The sequence below is a fragment of the Harpia harpyja genome, chromosome 1 (assembly GCF_026419915.1).
Source record: "Harpia harpyja isolate bHarHar1 chromosome 1, bHarHar1 primary haplotype, whole genome shotgun sequence".
NCBI lineage: Eukaryota > Metazoa > Chordata > Aves > Accipitriformes > Accipitridae > Harpia > Harpia harpyja.
This window is the reverse complement of record NC_068940.1, coordinates 15,242,734-15,262,074: the sequence shown is the minus strand read 5'-3', so window position 1 is coordinate 15,262,074 and position 19,341 is coordinate 15,242,734. Positions and strand designations below refer to the sequence as shown.

The 19,341-nt window shown below is 42.2% G+C and overlaps 1 protein-coding gene across 1 annotated transcript; it reads left to right on the top strand.

Moving 5' to 3' along the window:
• The first annotated feature begins 9,356 nt into the window (after nucleotides 1-9,356).
• On the top strand, nucleotides 9,357-17,653 carry LOC128140049 (serpin B10-like). Its single transcript, XM_052783473.1, has 8 exons — nucleotides 9,357-9,463; nucleotides 10,556-10,733; nucleotides 12,031-12,144; nucleotides 13,807-13,941; nucleotides 14,352-14,469; nucleotides 14,851-14,993; nucleotides 15,560-15,715; nucleotides 16,589-17,653. The coding sequence occupies exons 2-8, from the start codon at nucleotides 10,566-10,568 to the stop codon at nucleotides 16,991-16,993; spliced, it is 1,239 nt and encodes a 412-aa protein (XP_052639433.1). The 5' UTR covers nucleotides 9,357-9,463; nucleotides 10,556-10,565; the 3' UTR covers nucleotides 16,994-17,653.
• Nucleotides 17,654-19,341: the final 1,688 nt, after the last annotated feature.

Here is a 19,341-nt window from a genome sequence, read left to right as displayed (position 1 = left end):
GCCAACCATGCCCTGGGGTGCATCAAGCACAGCATAGCTAGCCAGGCAAGGGGGGTGATTGTCCCACTCTACACTGCACTGCTGCGGCCCCCCTCCAGTACTGTGTGCAGTTTGGGGTGCCTCAATATAAAAAGGACATCAAACTATGGAGCGTGTCCAGAGGAGAGCGACCAAGAGGGTGAAATATCTCGAGGGCAAGACTTACAAGGAGCGGCTGAGGTCACTTGGTCTGTTCAGCTTGGAGAAGAGAAGGCTGAGGGGTGACCTCATCACAGCCTACAACTTCCTCAAGGGGGGCAGCGGACGGGGAGCTGCTTATCTCCTCTCTCTGGTGACCAGCGACAGGACACGAGGAAATGGAATGAAGCTGCGTCAGGGGAAGTTCAGGTCAGACATTAGGAAGAGGTTCTTCACTGAGCGGGGTGGTTGGTCACTGGAACAGGCTCCCCAGGGAAGTGGTCATGGCACCAAGCCTGTCAGAGTTCAAGGATTGTCTGGACGATGCTCTTAGTCATATGGTTTAGTTTTAGATAGTTCTGCAACGAGCAGGGAGTTGGACTCAATGATCCTTATGGGTTCTTTTCAACTTGAGATATTCTATGATTCTATGATTCTTTTATCAGAGTTGGTTAATTGCTTACAGAGAAACAAGGAACGAAAGTCTGTCCTAACTTTGGGCTAAGATACAATATTGAGACCAATTTTCTGCCAGGAAGGGACCAGCATGACCCATAATCCCTCATGTATGCAACTCAAACTAGCCAGATTTCAGCATAAACCATGATTCATCTAGATTCTCTGAAACAGGAGTTGATAAGCAGTTTGGAAGGCAGCTGGATACGTGCAGAATCTACATCCCACTGAGACACAACACTGCCTTGGAGAACACATGGGAATGGGAAATGGGAAAGAGTTTTCTAGTTATCTTTGTGCTGTGTTTATAAAGCTTTATAGGCTCATATTTTGTAACTAAAGAGAATAATCATGCTAAGAGAAGCAATGTCTAAGGCAAGTTACAGTTTCTCTCTGGAATGAACTATTCTTCCCTTTGTCACTGAAGCAAGAAATGAAACAGACCTGTGAGGAACTCTCAGAGATAGGTACCAGAAGAGTCAAAGAGAAGGGTTTTGGGTGTGAAGTTACTGCAAAAATGCTATGCTCTTTCCTGACTCCAGTATGCACAGCATGGCACCAGTGCTGCGTGGTCTGTGGTGGAATGTTTTTTCAGTTCCACCACACAGTATTTTGCTTGTTGTACTTGTTTTGGCTTCCCTTCCCATCCCCCAAGATAACATACTTTGGCAGGACCTAGGGGCACAACTTCCTGGTAGCAAACATGATCTTGCAAAAGAAGGAAGATAACATGACACCACCTTCGCTGCGATATAAATAGCTCAAATATTTTCCTTCACTTTCCTGTATCGTAGTCAATTGCTGGTCAGGAGATAACAAATGGGGAAATTTATTGCAAGAGAGCTAACAATGTGTTTACTATTGTCCTGGAGTTTCTGTTGATCTGGTCATAGAAATAGGGCACCTAAAATCCTCAGGACACTTCATTTTGAGCAGATTTGTTCTAAACCTGCACTGTTTCTAGGCTGTTGTAGTTCTTATCAATTAAAACATACTCCTTCACAAACGGAAGATACAAAGTACATCTGCTCCTGTATGTAAACAGATAGATTCAGTGCTGCCTCCTGATTTCTGCTGACTTCTGCCAGGACAGCAGCGAGCAGTCATATGGTTGTCCTCAGTAGTCACTTCCTTAACCAGCTGTGCAGTCCCTCCATCTCTAATACACAAATGAAAAAAAAAAGAAAAAGCATTCTCAGTCCTATGTTTTCAGAGAGTGAAAACTTTGAAACCATTTTGGGACTCGGCAAATCACACACCCACTAAGGAATGGATGCTGGAGTCCTCAAATCTCAGACAGAGAAATATTTATCTAACAGCTAAAAACTTCAACAGCCTTCCACACCTGAGGCACTGTAGCTTCTGTAACAACAGGCACCTAAAGAGCAAGCCTCTAAAGGACAGGCTTGGATGTACCCCCAAGTTGGGTGACAGATATCAGATCTCCACCACCCAGCATGGAACAAGTCCTCTCCTTTGTGCCAACAGAGGAGGCTACAGCTTCTTCTCTCCAGCCCCAAAGAAGCAAAATAGTCAGCACTATGTCCCAGAGACTTTGGCTCTCTGCTGTGTCATGAAGTACAGGTGGATTAACCTCTCTTTTACCACTAGTATTTCTTTCAGCAAAAGTATGGAAGAAGGCTCAGACTCACAGCTTTAGGACCTGTCATAAGAAGCTTTTACTGCTCTACCACCACACCCCATATATATTAGTAATTTCACATGTGCAAAGAGACACAATTAATTAAAAGGATTAGTGAGTTGTGCAGATACAAGGCCACACTTGTTTGCTTGCCTGCAGTCTTACAATGGGAAGGTAATTAATGTAATGAAATTCCATAGAGAAGACAGAATTTGACCCTGGGGCCCTACTGTTTATTGCAGTCCTAATTCTTCAAACGCGTAAGAATGTAAGTAATATTGCTCAGTTGAACAAAGTCAGGTTTTTTGCAAAAATCAGTCTCCTGAAGTTCACAGAGTTAGAGGGTAACTTGGGTGGGAATGGGCAGCTGACAGTCATCTGGTCCTAACTTCATAGATATACCAGGTTGCTCAGGGCCCTTCCCAGTCAAACGTTGCATATCTTTAAGGTTGGAGAATCCACAATGTTCTGATTGATTTAATTTTAAACATAAATCCAAATCTCACTAATGTAGAAGTAGTGTAAGCCATCCAGCCTGCTTAGCTTTCTCTCACCAAATGAGAGTTGCCCACATGTGAGAATGAGCCCCACCAGTTCCTTCATTTTGACTCTCCCATGGTCAGCCCACAAAGCTCTCATTGTCTTTCCTCACTTTTAACCCTCTCAGAACCAAAATCTATAGAACACCACTATAAATCCCAAGCAGTGCTCACAATTGCATGCTACTCCCAGGAAAAAAAGATTCCAAACTAATTCTGAGCTTTTATTTTTTCAACTCACACAGCACTTCCCTACTTTTTCTAAATGTTAGCAATAGCAACCCGCAGTCTAAAATCTATGCAGGCAAACAATGAACTTCTATTAGTGGCACCTTATAGACAACAGGATCCTGGGGTGAGCAAATCCTTAGTGGAAGGCTGACTTCTTAGTCACACAGGTAAAATTCCAGTGTTGTGGCTCTGATAAGAGGTCAATATGGAGTGGGAGAATAGTGAGTTGTTAGATGAGTTCCTGTAAGGAATGCAGAGATATGGGAATTAAAGGTGGAAAAAGGGGATGGAGGAGTAATTAAACTTCAGGGGGCTGTGTGTAAGAGCAGTTCCTCTTTTCTCTTTCATTCTGCCTCATTTCCCTTGGGCACACATCATTGCTATCCAGTAACTCCCCTTCCCCAAGGCGCTGACTATCACCACCCTCACCATGCCCTCTGTTACCCTCCTTGCCCTCCAGCAATCTCTACCTACTTCTTGGGGCAGTGAGGGAAGAGGGCAGAGCTGGGGTCAAGCCTTGTTTCTAAGAGGAGAAATGTCAGGGAGAGGAAGGTTTGAGACAAAGGAAGAAAGTGGGAGGAGAGCATTGCCACTCCTGTGCCTAGAGGGATCATCTGCTCTGCAATAAGGCTGCATCAACTACAAAGTCCAAGCTGCATCTCAGCTGCATCTGCAGGAGGTGTGGCGAGGGCCCATTCCTCCAGCCACAAACAGGGAGCACGTGTTCTGCCTCTCCTTGCACATACTCTACTAACTTTCCTTAGGCTGATGTTGCCTCTATACCACTGAATTCAAATGAGTCTTGGTCTATGGCTTGGTCTGTCTATGTTCCCAGGCAAGCAATTATCAACCACAGAAGCAAGGGATATTAAGAAAGCCTCAGAAGATAAAGCCAAAGCTCTAGAAAATGAAGGGAGGTAGACCAAGAAGAAAGAAGTCTAAAGCAGCTGAAAGGGACAATCGCACTAGTTTTAAACTACACAAAGAGAGTTCTACTTTTGGCTTTGAAAGAGCTAAAAGAGCCACAAATAGCAGTCCAAAAGATAATGGAGCCATGAAGGTCTGCATACAGCTGAATCACAACTAGAAAGGGCAGGTCCAAAGAACTTGGAAATGCTTTGGTAAAGACGAGCAGATGATCACCAGGATATTTTAAAAGAAGGTCCTCACTGCAATACCCTGCAAGTTCACAATTTTGCATCTCTCACAAAAGCTTGAGGAACAAAATCAAAACTTTCCATCTCATTTTGTCTGAAAGCAGAAAGGAAGAGATCACCTTGTCTTACTTGTGTATCGTCATTAATTTCTACTTGGTCATTGATATGAAAAGCTTGCTAACTTGAACCACATAAATGGATGTCAGGTCTCAAGAGACTGTGCTCTTTTGTGCAACAGGCAGAGAACATGAGAGATGGAAAGACAGAAGAATCTTGCAATGGCAAAGGCATTGGTGAGACATGTTCAAATGATGCTAATGACACTCCAGCTCACTCAAGGTCCTTGCCAGTCTGAGGGGGAAATTCCATTCCAAGTCCCCTTTTGGGGGTTACTCTCTTCCAGGACAAAGGCTTACTGCCTTTGTATGTGCACTTAACCAGTTAAGTGTGAAACTCCGAAGGGCCAGCAGGTGCCAAGCAGATCAGTGAATAGCTAAGATTTCCAGTACACTGCCACAAGTGAGTATCAGGGAAATTCTCCTGATGAAACTTCTGAAAATACAAACTGTCTTGTGAAACCCCTGGTCATTCCACCAGGCAAGAATATTTGCAGTCAAGCTGTATGAAAAAATAGCAAATGTTTAAACGGGTTTCTTAAAAGAGAGCCCTTCCTCTATACCCTGCTCTTGCACATCAGCACAAGGCTCCTGTTTAGGATGCACTTTTGTTTAGAAATGTGTTTTGAAGATACATTGACTTGATATTGACATTCTTCATCCCACCACATGGCAGATCTTGCCCTATAGCACTGCAGTCTGGGAAACACCCATTAACACAAAGCAGGGATCAGCTTTCTGATTCAGTATGCAGCTGACATACAGTTACACCCTTTGAGAGATTTTTTCGGAAAAATGACAAGTTTCGGCTAAAGTGCGTACAACCCACACATACGTCATTACTCATAATGCAGTACTGTGTGTCATGATCGAGAAATTCAGGCCACTCTTAATATTTTTGATGTTAACTACTATCTGGAATACTTTAAAAATGCTCACTGCCTGAGTCATTCAAAGGAAAACTGCACCCTTGCATATGTGAAAATAGTCTGCATATTCATTAACAGATAAACTATCTCTTTTCAGATACAGAGATCGGTCCTTTCTCAGAAGTGTTGCGCTTCTTAACAGAGCTGAATTTCTCAGGACAAACACTACCTTTATTAATTACAGTGTCTAAGCCAAAGCACGTAGACGTAATAGCAAAGCATGATGAATTGTGCCAGTATTGTCAAATTTCACCACACCTTTGCTTTCTGCAGGTGTGGAGCAAACTGCCTCAGTAATATTTATACAGGAACCTCACCACACCCTCTGGCAACGCATAAGGTTTTAAATACTGTTAAGAGTATGTCAGCAAGGATTGCTTGGCAAGGGAAGGCTTGCAAACTTACTTGTAGGAGGTACATAACAGATAGCTATCTACTCTGTTTCGAAATAAAGACACATGTATTCTCAACCAACGGTTTATAGGGAAAAAAAGATACCCAAAGAACTAATGCAACTTAAAAACTATTTGAGATTTCAGGATGATACAAAATTATCCTACATAAAAATCTGTTATAGCACAAACCAAAATCTGTTATAACCAGTCTAGGTGATCCATACAAATTATTATTTTTTTTTTACACTATGACAGAGGCATCACTGAGAAGACAGTCCTTCTTAGCACAGAAGAGTTCATGTATCTAGTCACTCAGCACCCTTACTATTTTCTCAGATTCTATGCCCCTGTCCTCTTTACAGTTTTTAACTTTAAATCACACAGAGATTTAAAAAAAATTACATCAGACCTCCAAAGGAATTTAAAAATTCTCAGATTTCAAAATCAAAAACCCTCTCCTCCCCATGATTCTTGTATCTCCTGAAGTCCTTTTAAAGGTTTGGGGACATTTAAAATCCTTTCATGTCTAAAATCTACTGGCCTGCTGTGGCTGAGCCAAAAACTTGAATAGAGTGCTCTGCTGCCTGAACCAGAAATTCTTTCCTCCCAAGTAAATAAACAGTGCTTGTACTGGTAAAAAAATATTTGAAGATGTCAGGGAAACTGAACAGCTTTCTTTCGAACATCACTTTTTCTTTTGATCTACCTGAAATATAGACCATGTTAGTTCTTAATTAAATCAGATTTCCAAGAGCTATACAGAGTTGATTGATAGCTAAAATAAGCTACCAATGAACATGAAAACCAGCCATGGAAAGTTGTATCCTAAAATACTGTGTGAAAGCAGAAGCTACCATTTCTCTGTAACAGAAAGTCTTTCTCTAAAGACTCTCAAGAGCCATTATAGAGCACTTTATAACTTTCTGTTTAGACATCAAGCATTTCACCTACTCCTGAACCCAGGTGCTGATGAACAGAGCAACACACTGTGTAGGAAAGTCACAACAACTTGTGCTAAGTGACGCTGAAACTGGAGGAAAACAAAATGCATTTATATAGCTGAGATCTGGCCAGGGCACTGATGTCCTGCCAATATTTGTCCTGACCAAATGGAAACATGAATGACTACAGTGAAAGAGCCCACAGGTTTACTTCCCACAGGAAGGATACTATTAATACAAATATAAGTCTTCTAGTGTGCTTCTGTGTTGACTTAGTATAGAGTGGGAGTGAGGGTACCACTGCTACTGAGTCAGCAGCAGCACCACCCATTGAGCCATGTCCTCTGGGGGTGTTAATTTAAAAGGATATTGGAAAATGTTATCAATCCATCATGTTGATTTAGCATATGTTGCCCTTTGAAAGAAGTATAATTTTAGTTACTTGGTATGCTTTTTTTTTTTTTGCTAATGACCAGCCATGCCATTCAAGAGGTGTTTTAAAAAGGTAGCTTTAAAACCTTGTGCAAAGGCACAAGCCTCTCATTCAGTCTAACCCAGCATTTCTGTGTAAACAGAACACCTCAGTCACTTCTTGTAAAGCAGCATGCAGTATTACAAGTTAGCAAATTAAATTCACCCCTGCTTTAAAACCAGAAAATCCACAGTAATTGCTCTAAGGGATGAAGTCTGTCCCGTGTATCTATCACTCATTCAACAACATGGCTAAATTTGCAAAGATTACTCAAATCATTTAGGCTTTGGAAACCACCTAAGGCCAATGTAAACAGATTACAACTTTCCCAGGCGCAATGGAAGCAATTAATTCTGAAGTGAATACCTCTCCTACATTATGCGCTCTCTGGAAAATGTAGCAGATGCATCTAATTACAACTCACACTGAAACATGCTGGTTTTGTGTAGCTACAATTTCAAAAGACCCAAGGGGCAGGAAAACACCATCTGATTGAAGTCAAGAGGTGCCTCACAAGTAAGAAAGCAACTTTAACAAAGCTTTCGCTTCCCAAATTATATTGATGCAGAAGGTTCACCATTGGCAAGGGACCCTTTACAGCTGCACACTCCTATGCCCTACACCAAATTTTGCAGGTACTCCCATGGCACATTCCTCATTACAGGATCCTCTGTGCCAGGCACTGACCTACAACGTAAGTCCATGTTAAATGTATGTTTATAGACAGCAGCTCAGAAGAAAGCTCTCAGAAGGCAGTTTATGCTGAGGAGATAGATCTTGGGAGTCAGCCTTGCTCAGTGTCAAGGAGGCAGCCCTGGAGAAACAAGCAGCTCCTATCCAGGTTTTCAAGGTGGTATTACCAACAGTTGTCATGGTTTAACCCCAGCCAGTAACTAAGCACCACGCAGCCACTCAGTCATTCCTCCCCAGTGGCATGGGGGAAGAGAATTGGGAAAAAAAAAAACGTAAAACTCGCGGGTTGAGATAAGAACAGTTTAATAGAACAGAAAGGAAGAAACTAATAATGATAATAATACCAATAATAAAATGACAATAATAATAATAATAATAATAATAAAAGGATTGGAATATACAAGTGATGCACAACGCAATTGCTCACCACCTGCCGACTGACGCCCAGTTAGTTCCCAAGCAGCGATCCCCTCTAGGCCAACTCCCCCCAGTTTATATACTGGACATGACGTCACATGGTCTGGAATACCTCTTTGGCCAGTTTGGGTCAGCCATGCTGGCTGTGCCCCCTCTCAACCTCTTGTGCCCCTCCAGCCTTCTTGCTGGCTGGGCATCAGAAGCTGAAAAATCCTTGACTTTAAAGTAAACATTACTTAGCAACAACTGAAAACATCAGTGTGTTATCAACATTCTTCTCATACGGAATCCAAGACATAGCACTATACCAGCTACTAGAAAGACAATTAACTCTACCCCAGCCAAAACCAGGACACAGTGCAGAGAGGTAAAGAATTAAATAAAGGGCAAGGGTAGGATTACACAGGGTGTTTCAGTTACGGGTCAGAGTGGGGATGGACGGCTACAAAAAGGACAAAAGAGGGAGGCACAGCATGACTGCAAGGAAAATCAGGGAAGGAGGTATTTGAGTAGCCAAGGCAAGAAGAAAAAGAGGATTTGACAGGATATCCATTTCTGGAATGGAAAATAAGGAATAGATCTCTGAGGTGCTACATTGATCAAACAGCAGCCTTCAGATTAGGGTGGGGAAACAGAAGCAGAAGAAAAATGAAGTCTAATCTATGACCCACACCAGGTTCTAGTGATGTTGCCACTGATAATAACAGCAAGGGTCTGGTGTCTGTTCCTCAATCTTAACTATCATCTCACAGTAACAACATTTCCCTGGTTGTACAGTCTTAGAATCCATTTTTCTAAAACAGAAACCCACCAGGAGTGACGAATACTTTCTCAGTAGGAAGCGGACAATAGAAAAACTCACACATAAGAAGTCACTGTCTTTCCTCTGTCTGTCTGTTCCTCAGAAATAATTGCTATTAGACGAATCATAAAAGTAGGTCAGCAACTGCCTCTTTTTTTAAACCCTCCAAACCGCAAAAGAAAGATTGTTTAAAGCAGTGCAGGTTCAAGTTGTTACTAGCCTGTTGCCACAAGTGTTTATAGAAATACTTCTGCAGTCAGTTTTTTAAGGTTCTTGTATGGTATTATTCTCACCATCGCTTCACATCCTACTCTGAGATGATTCAGTTATTCCACAGGGATGTGGCCTTCAGAGCATAATAAATTGCACAGTCATGAGTCATAAGAACCTTTGCAGAACTAGCCAGACACGCTATAAATTCACCCTACCCTTTATGTCAACTGCAGAAACCTTGGAGACACCCAGAGCAGCAGTGTTCCTCCCTGCACAAAACAAGGTACTGTAATGATTTCTAGAGATTATTTATTTCATCTACTCTTGGATGATATTGCTTTGTTGACAAATGCATAGAAAAAAGGAAGCAGGGATCTGAATGGGAAACAACAAATGCTTGGGAAAGTAATTTACTAAGATGGCACAGGCATGGTCTAGAAGGTGGAAGTCTTAAAAATATACAGGAAGAGCAATTTATTGTACAGAATTCTGTAATTTCTAGGGCTCATGGGTAGCATATATATCATAGCAGAGTAAGAACCACTGTGTTTGCTTAAGTCAGCTAATTTGTTCTTGTGCTCTTTAGTTCTTATGAACATCAGGTCAGCTCCTGGTTTGCAAGCTACTAAGGACACAAACTGTCTTTATTCTAAGGCCATCCTATACCAACCAGAATAGCTCTTAGTCTCTGCCTAGAGTTTTCAGCTAAACCTGCAAGGCAAATGACAAATAGCACTTGTGGTCTACTGAATATGGACACTTTGTCCTGCAGGAGAACTGGGAAGCTAGGATCTGGGCTAGTGCTGTAAGACAAAATTTCAGGACATTTTTGAAAGTCAAAAAGGAAATACAGGATGCTTAGCATGCAATAGTTGGGGCAGTGCTTGCCCAAGCATTGAAGGAGTATTTTGCCCTGTCCTAAAGGAATAGTTTGACTGTTACTGTTACCAGAGTATTTGTTCACTACAGTTATGAACATCGAAAGGCTCTTGCACAAACTGAAGTATAAAAGTTGTCATAAGAGGCAGTCTCTCAGTATCCTCTAGCCCAGGCACTGGTGAGTAACATTATCCACTGTCACTCCAAGATGCTGTAAAGGACAGTGAAATAAATGTCCTGGTGAACTAATACAAAGCAAGGTTGGAGGCTGCTTTTTGCCTAACCTAAATGATAGCTAGTGTCATCAGTGAAACAGGACACACTAAACCTTTTATGATTTTATAATAGTTAATCCTCCTTCTTCTTCATATAGATAAATACTTTTAGAAAGGCTTTAAATCACAAAAGAAACTTCAAAACTGAAGACAAACTTGCAGACACAGAGCACTCATAATTAGTAGTTCGCTAATAGCATCTTTTCTCCCTTTCTCTGCAGGTTCAGAACAATGGAAGCTTTGAATAAAGCAAACACAAGCTTTGCTCTTGACTTTTTCAAACATGAGTGTCAGGAAGATGGTGACAAGAATATTTTGTTCTCCCCCTTGAGTATTTCATCTGCCCTGGCTACTGTTTATTTGGGAGCCAGAGGTAACACTGCAGATCAGATGGAAAAGGTGAGTCTGGGCTTCAGAAGGTAGCTGTCTGAAAGGGCTGATCTCTTGGAATAACATCCTCTATGCAAGAGATTTACTGTGATGGAACAGAGGAAAGCCATAAGTAGGAAAATTACTCTCATCAAAACTCTACACACAGATATGGCAGTTCCTGTTTCACTCTGATGGGCACTGCAGTGAATAGACCAAGTTCTCCACTTGTGCAGGTCAGAGAAATAGTCTACCCTAACCTCTGGAAACAGGCCCCCAACAAACGGGAGAAGTGGCACTGGTGACATCGTCTCCTTTTAAATCTCAGCAGCAGAAATAAGGGATCTTTATCACAAAGCTCAGTAAGTTGAGCACTCACCAGGGAGTGGGAGACCTGGATTCTCCTTCTACTCTGCCACAGACAATTCTCATCTCACATCTCATCTCTTTGGAAATGACCCCCCACAAAAAGACTCTCCTCTATAGTTATTATAAGCTTTGCACTTTGCTAAACATAAATCCACATCCACAAGATCAGAGAAGAAACATGGTGAGACTACAGCCCTCTCTTTGGGGTATGTATTTTACAGGCAGAATCACTTACTGAAATCCCTAAGTTGTATTTGTGCAAAGTTCATAGCTTCAGCAGGCGGCAGTGAGAACAGCCCCAATGCACAGCTATCCAGCTCTTGTCGCAGGAGGTCAGGCTTTTGAGTCTGCATCTGCTAAGGCAGAAGTCGTCTGACCTACTAAGGCAGTGACCTAATTCCTCATTTACAGGACAAAAGAGGGCCAGTAGGCTAACAAAGAAAGGAGTGATCTTCTGTTAGGAAGAAGGGAAAACAAAAAAAGGCATAGCTCTTCTGAAAAATGTTCCAAGGTTAGACGCACCCCTCTGTAGCCTGGGTAAGGTGCACATGCCCAGAGCAAGGGATTTAAGGCATGGAACTGCCCACACCATTTTCATGCTTTCTGACACAGAGCAGTGCTCTGTTTAGACTTCTGCTTTGGTAACCTCCACCTGGAGATAATTGGCTCTTCCTAGGTATTAACTGGTCAGCCCAGGGCATAACTCAAAGCAGGAAGATTCCTCTAGAAAGGCCAGTTATGTGAGAGTTTTGCCCTGCGGCCCTCAGCTTAGTGTGCGCAAGCCGTTTTGTACAGATGGGCCTCAAGACCTAACCAAAGATTTCATATTCAGTCAGGAATAGACACACAAAATCTGAGTTTGACTCTCTTCGTCACCAGTCCCATGACATCACTGAAAGATTTTACTGAAACAGCAAATTTTCTATCATTGCATTTATCATTGTTTTTTCCACTATAGGTACTTCACTTTAATAAAGCTGAGGGAGCCAGAAACATCACCACAACCATAAAAATGCAAGTCTACTCCAGAACGGAAGAGCGTCTATCAAATCAATGTGCTTGGTTCCAGAAGGTATCTCACCAAGTCTAGGGATCAAGCTATGGGCAGGGTCACATCTTCTCTTGCTTGTATTTTCCTTCCACATTTGCATTTGCTTATGTTTGCTTTCCTCAGAGGTAGTGTACACAATTAATTGGTACAGCATCCTGTGATACCTTCACCTAATGCAATACTTATTACATGCTTCCCCTTTTTAGGCAGAATTGCGAAAACTAACCTCAAATTTGCAAAATTTAAAATTTAATGTTACCATGCTCTCTCAATAGATCTCTTGGTCTTTTTCCTTTAGCTTTGAGAAGAAATTTCTTTCTCAACTTATAGCTATTCAATAGCTAGCTATTCAGCGAAAACATGTTCTTTGAACAGGCATGGTTCCTACCTCAGAGAGCTAATCACAAGAACAGAGCTGCCCTTCCACACATTTGATTGCAGCATCAAGAAAACAAAAACCAGAACATTAACTTTTCCAGGCTACCTATGCTTGACGTTTCAGAAATTAGTCTCCATTTCAGTTGAATAGGTAACAAAACTAATTGACATGTTGGAATTTCCCAAGGTAGACCAGCTGGTTGCAATAAGTCTTAGAGAAATGGGAATCATTATATTCCTGAGATACTTCTTTGACATACTGGCAGGCATCCTGTACTGAAGTATAGGTAATTTAACATAGCAGAAAAGTACGGAAAAGCAAATGTAATCCCTCTGAGTCAGTAAAGACTGTTTTTCCTCATTGACAATTCAACCATGGTGGTGTCAAGCTCTTCTCCCTGCTCTTTCCTGTCATCCTTATTCTTTGTGGGAGTGAGCCATTTCTCTGCAGTCAGCCCACAAAGCCCCAGCGGCCATGAGTTCTGATGAATGGGAACTTGGATCCACATCCCACAGCCAAATCCCGTGGTGGAAAGATTTATTTTAGGGGCTATGTCAACAACCCATTTGCACTGCATGAACAGGAGAGGGATTGTTCCTCATGAGTAATGCTTGTCCAAACTGTGAGAATTACAGAGCACTGTGGGTAGGGCAAAGGGACCGTTCTAGTTGTTCAGAAATATAAGTGTCTGTTCATGCCTCTGATGTAATGACAAGATGAATACAGCACAGGTCCAGATTTTTAGTTTACTAATTCACAGCTTAACTTCCTTGAGCTCATTTGAGAGTTTGAGCCCACATTCATTTAATCCTGTTACCTCAATATAAAGAATTTACTGCAATTACTGGAACACACACACACAAAAATAAATCACAAAATATTAACATTAAAGCAGATTAAGAAATTTAGGGACAAACTTTCCATGTAACACACTTGACTTTCATAAATTAAAGGAGTCACACAGCCAAATCTTCATGCATTGTTTAACAATTACAGTCTCTCTCATTCGGCGGATATACTTAGTTTCACAACCTGCACTTACAAACCCTTAAATGTTTTACATAGTTCAGGCTCTTAATGCTTGCATTCTGAGACACAGTGTCTATACCACATCTGCAACTTCTAATACTTTCAACTGATTCTTTTAATAACTGTCCAGTTTAGAACACCTCTTGTGTTGCAATACAGGTAGCAGATCACCTGAATAGAAATACTTTACTTGGAGCTGCATGAAGGAAAAAATTAGAAATTTTGAACTATTTTACACAACAGATGAATAATGTCTTTTTTTCCTTTTCTCCAAGACAGAAATTGGCAAATTGGATAATATCCATAGTGGGTTTAAAGCACTCAACTTTGAAATCAACCAACCCACTAAAAATTACCTGCTTAAAAGTGTCAACCAGTTATATGGAGAAAAATCATTGCCTTTCAGTAAGGTAGGTAGACAACTTATTCAGATTATGCAGTGCCATTTAACCTTTATAATCTATCTATGACAACATACCATAAACCATATACTTTAAAATATTTTCATTACATCTGCAAATCATGTTGTTATCCTTCACATAAATGTTTTCTATGAGACTTTTCCTGAGACTTTGGATGCTAAAATTTTAGTTTTATGGGATGTGTATGTAATTTCAGAGTGATTTGCAGATGTAGTTAGATGAGAACATTTAAATTGAGTATTTCCACTAAAAAATACTTTGTTCCTTTGACAAAATGCTGTGCTTGTAGTCTATGTAATTTTTATTATGTTTTCTCCCTGTTTGGCTGTAGTTATTTATTACCATTCATATTGGCAGCAGGCAACAAACATAAGACAGGTGTCTCTCTTGCACTGCAGGAATACTTACAATTAGCCAAGAAATATTACAATGCAGAGCCACAATCAGTTGACTTTGTGGGAGCAGCAGATGAAATCAGAAAAGAGATCAATTCCAAGGTTGAACACCAGACTGAAGGTAAGCTCCAGCCTCTCCTCTCCCAGTTCAAAAAGAAGCCATTTCGGCATTGAACAAAGTCTCTGTACCCAAGGGGCCCAAGGCAGGTAAACAATTCACCTCAGAAAGATAAATCAGATCAGTTTTCCTAAAGTAGTCATCTACTGACAAGCCCTTATTAAAATTAGTGTCCTCCATCTGAACACAGGAGGAATGTGGCTTACTTTTCTTTGTAAATCAAGATTACCCCAGTAACCACCTATTTGTGAATAATCTCAAGCTAGAAGCATGCTGTGTCATCATTTACAATTTCCCTGGCTTATATCCACAGAAACGGTGCCAATACTTACACCAAAACAGTAAAACTGCACAAATGTGTAAATGTCCTTCTGTTTTCTCTAGGTAAAATCCAAAATCTGCTGCCTCCTGGATCCGTAGATTCATTTACCAGGCTAGTCCTGATAAATGCACTCTACTTCAAAGGAAAGTGGGCAACAAAGTTTGAAGCTGAAGCTACCAGGCAAAGGCCTTTCAGAATAAACACGGTATGGGAGTATACTGCCTTATATCCTACACTGCAGGTGGAAAAAACTGAAAAAGATGGGGGAGAGAAATTCCTGTCAATCTTTAAATCCATGCGGCATGAAAATTATTTGATTTAAAGCATACAGTATATTTTCTTCACCACATCTTCAGCACAAAGACTGCACACACATACTAGCACCTGAGCCATGAGTCAAATTGTCAGAAGCTGACTTGAAACAAGCTTCCATTCTCTGAAGGCAGAGAAAACAAGGAGGTGAACAAAACTGTATGGGTTAGTTCTTTACATTTTCATTGTTAACCATATGACAAATCAGAGTGGAATACAGCTTCCTATAGTGGGTGTCATCTGAGACACCTTGGATAGCCTGCCTAGCCTCCAAGTGCCTTTCCAGAAGACCAGGGGTCCTCTGCAGATCCTGTGTCATACCACTTCAAGCCATAAGGATGTCTCAGACGCATGGGGCGGCTTTTTCAGTAAATACAATAAACTTCCACTGTGCTACTTTAACTCATTCCTCTACTGTTCAGAGTACAAATGGCAAACATTTAATTTGATTTGTTGCAGCATACAACTAAACCAGTGCCCATGATGTACCTGAGTGATAAATTTAACTGGACCTACGTAGAATCAGTCCAGACTGATGTTCTTGAGCTTCCATACGTCAATAATGATCTCAGCATGTTTATCCTGCTACCAAGTGACATCACTGGCCTACAAAAGGTAAAGCAACTGAGAACACAAATCATCTGAAAAAACAAGAGTGTCTTTATTTACTTACTTTATGCATGTGCAAGGTAAAAGACCAGCCGGCAGTCATGTTTCTAGGAAGGAGGGTACTGGTCAGGCTCAGGGAAAAGCAAATCCCCAACTTGGTCTAGCACTGTGAACTTGAAGCTTTTGGAGCTCAGAATATATTTCTTACTTTTGGCAGCTGGCACTTCTGTGGTTCCTAATGTTGATTAGTCCTGGAAACAGGTAACCCAAACCCTACAAGACTGGCTCTTCTTCCAGCTGAACAAAAATGAGGACAGATAGCCTGCCCTGTTGAGATCCACTGTCTGTACCGATTCAGACAGATACGATTTCATTCCAAAAAAACCCAAACCACAAATTGGGCAGCCTCCATTACTTTCCAGGATGTGCAGAGCTAATACATATGGATACTGCCACCTTCTGTAAAAAGACTGATCCTGCCTTTGGATAATAAACTTTTATTAAATGCTCATTTACGTTAGTGGGTGTTCTGTAGAAAAAAGCTCTTTTCAGTAAATTCTAAAACGTAGGGAGGACAAAAATATGAACAGCGAATCAACCAGACTATTGTTACCTGACACTGATGTTTTTGTTCTACAACTATTTAACCCAGCTATATTCCCTGATAATTACTGAGAACAGTTCAAATACTGCATTGACCTACCATAGAGCAACACACTCCTTTAGTCAAAAAGATCTCCAAATTGGTCTTTCATTACTGTTTTTCTTGTATTCTTACAACAGCTTGAAAAGTTCTTCATTTAAGGAAAGAGAATAGCCCTTAGGGCACAGGTTTTTGAATGCTCTGTAATTTTCTGATTCTCTTTTTACTAACTGCAGCTAGAAAGAGAATTGACTTTTGAAAACCTGTCTGCATGGACCAGCCCAGAACTAATGGAGAAAATGAAAATGGAGGTTTATCTGCCCAGGTTCACGTTAGAAGAGAAATACGACCTCAGATCTACTTTGAGCACGATGGGGATACAAGATGCCTTCACTGAAGGTCAAGCTGATTTCACAGGAATGTCAGAGAATGGTGATCTGTTTTTGTCACAAGTTTTTCACAAATGTTATCTGGAAGTCAATGAAGAAGGCACAGAGGCAGCAGCTGCCAGTTCAGCAGCACTGACATCACGAAGTCTTGGTGCTACTGTTATTTTTGTGGCAGATCACCCTTTCCTCTTCTTTATCAGGCACAACGAGACCAAGAGTATCCTCTTCTTGGGAAGGTTCTCTTCCCCGTAGAAACTCAACCATTGCTAAACAGGCTCTTGCAACAACAATAATGAACAAAATATGCACCACGAAGAGCATCTCAATAGCCTGTGCACTTCTTAATTTTCCTGTACTGTAGATAAATCTCTCAATGGTAGAAGAGAGGACATATTAAAAATAACCTCAAATTCACACCTCTGGGTCATTTTCCTGGCCAAAGAACCCCAAAATGGCAGCACTACACTATAAGCACCAGACTGTGCACAGTACAACATTGATGCATTTTTTCAGTGCTTTCTGAACCAGAACTGCCACGATGCAGAACAGACTAAGTTGATCTAAAACAGTAGGTTTGGTACTTGCTTTGGTACCTAAGAAGAAAAGAAACAGGAAAAACTCCTTCCTGCAGAATGCTGCTGAATCTCCATTGGTTTCAGCTCACTAAGCTGGTCATCCCAGGAGAGCTACCTCACCCACATTTTTGTCAGTTTTATACCAGCTTTGCAGCCTGGCACAGCTGGTAATGAAATAAACGTGCAAAATCCTCTGTGTTCCCAATACTGGTGCTTCTTTCTTGCATGCAGAGGGGCTAACACACATACTTCCTAATTTCTGTCCCACAGCAATTGGAAAATATTGAACAACACTATAGAATTGGAGGAAAATAAAACACATGTGCCTTGAAACCTTCTCTTTTGTAACCTTTCATGCATTCAGCACTGTTGCGAGCCCAGCAGTGCACTACTTTACCCTCATTTTGCTTTGCCACTTATTTCACTGGTTTGAGACAAGATCAAATTGGAGAATCAAGCCTGTAATACTAACTCCCTAAGTGTTTTCTGGAAGATTACATGCAAATCTCCCAGTACACGTTTATTCCTGTCACAGCTCTTTTCTCCTATGGAGGAGAGTGTCCTAATCAGTCATGCATGTTTGCAGGGGATGCTCCTAACTCTCTGAATTCACAACAGAGAGCAAAGGACTGGGTCTTTTACAGGACTTGCACCCACAAAAAGCATCTTACTAGAAACATCTCTTCTTGGGATGGCAGGACTCCCTTTTCCTGACAGAGAGGAGACTGATGACTGTCACTGAGTCCTTTCTGTTTTCTTCCATGTGGCCAGCTGCTTCCAGGGTCCCTTCTGGCTCTGCTTCCCAAATACGAAGGAGCATAGGAAAAGTGTTGTGAAGGAAGTTGTGGTGGGTTGACCCTGACTGGATGCCAGGTGCCCACCAAAGCCGTTCTATCACTCTCCCCCCTCAACTGGACAGGGGAGAGAAAATGTAACAAAGGGCTCATGGGTCGAGCTAAGGACAGGAGAGATTACTCACCAAGTACCGTCACGGGCAAAACAGACTTAACTTGGGGAAAATTAACTCAATTTATTACCAATCAACCAGAGTAGGGTAATGAGAAATAAAACCAAATCTCAAAACACCTTCCCTCCACCCCTCCCTTCTTCCCAGGCACAACTTCACTCCTGGATTCTCTACCTACCCCCCAGTGGCACAGGGGGATGGGCAATGGGGGTTACGGTCAGTTCATCACACGTTGTGTCTGCCGCTTCATCCTCTTTGGGGACAGGACTCAACCCACTCTTCCCCTGCTCCAGCGTGGGGTCCCTCCCACAGGAGACAGTTCTCCACAAACTTCTCCAATGTGGGTCCTTCCCACGGGCTGCAGTTCTTCATGAACTGCTCCAGCGTGGGTCCCTTCCATGGGCTGCAGTCCTTCAGGCACAGCCTGCTCCAGTGTGGGTCCCCCACGGGGTCACAAGTCCTGCCAGAAAACCTGCTCCAGCGTGGGCTCCTCTCTCCACAGATCCACAGGTCCTGCCAGGAGCTTGCTCCAGCGTGGGCTTCCCATGGGGTCACAGCCTCCATCGGGCATCCCCCTGCTCCGGCGTGGGGTCCTCCACAGGCTGCAGGTGGATATCTGCTCCACTGTGGAGCTCCATGGGCTGCAGGGGCACAGCCTGCCTCACCATGGTCTTCACCACGGGCTGCAGGGGAATCTCTGCTCGGGCGCCTGGAGCATCTCCTTCCCCTCCTTCTTCACTGACCTGGGGGTCTGCAGGGTTGTTTCTCTCACATGTTCTCACTCCTGTCTCCAGCTGCCATTTCTGTGAGTCCTGCAACTTTTTTTCCTTCTTAAATATGTTATCACAGAGGTGCTACCACTATCGCTGATGGGCTCGGCTTTGGCCAGTGGCGGGTCCGTCTTAGAGCCGGCTAGTATGGGCTCTCTTGAACACAGGGGAAGCTTCCAGCAGCTTCTCACAGAAGCCACTTCTGTAAGCCCCCCCGCTATCAAAACCTTGCCACACAAACCCAATACACAAGTGCTTTATTCTATCGCGTATCACCTCAACAGCACT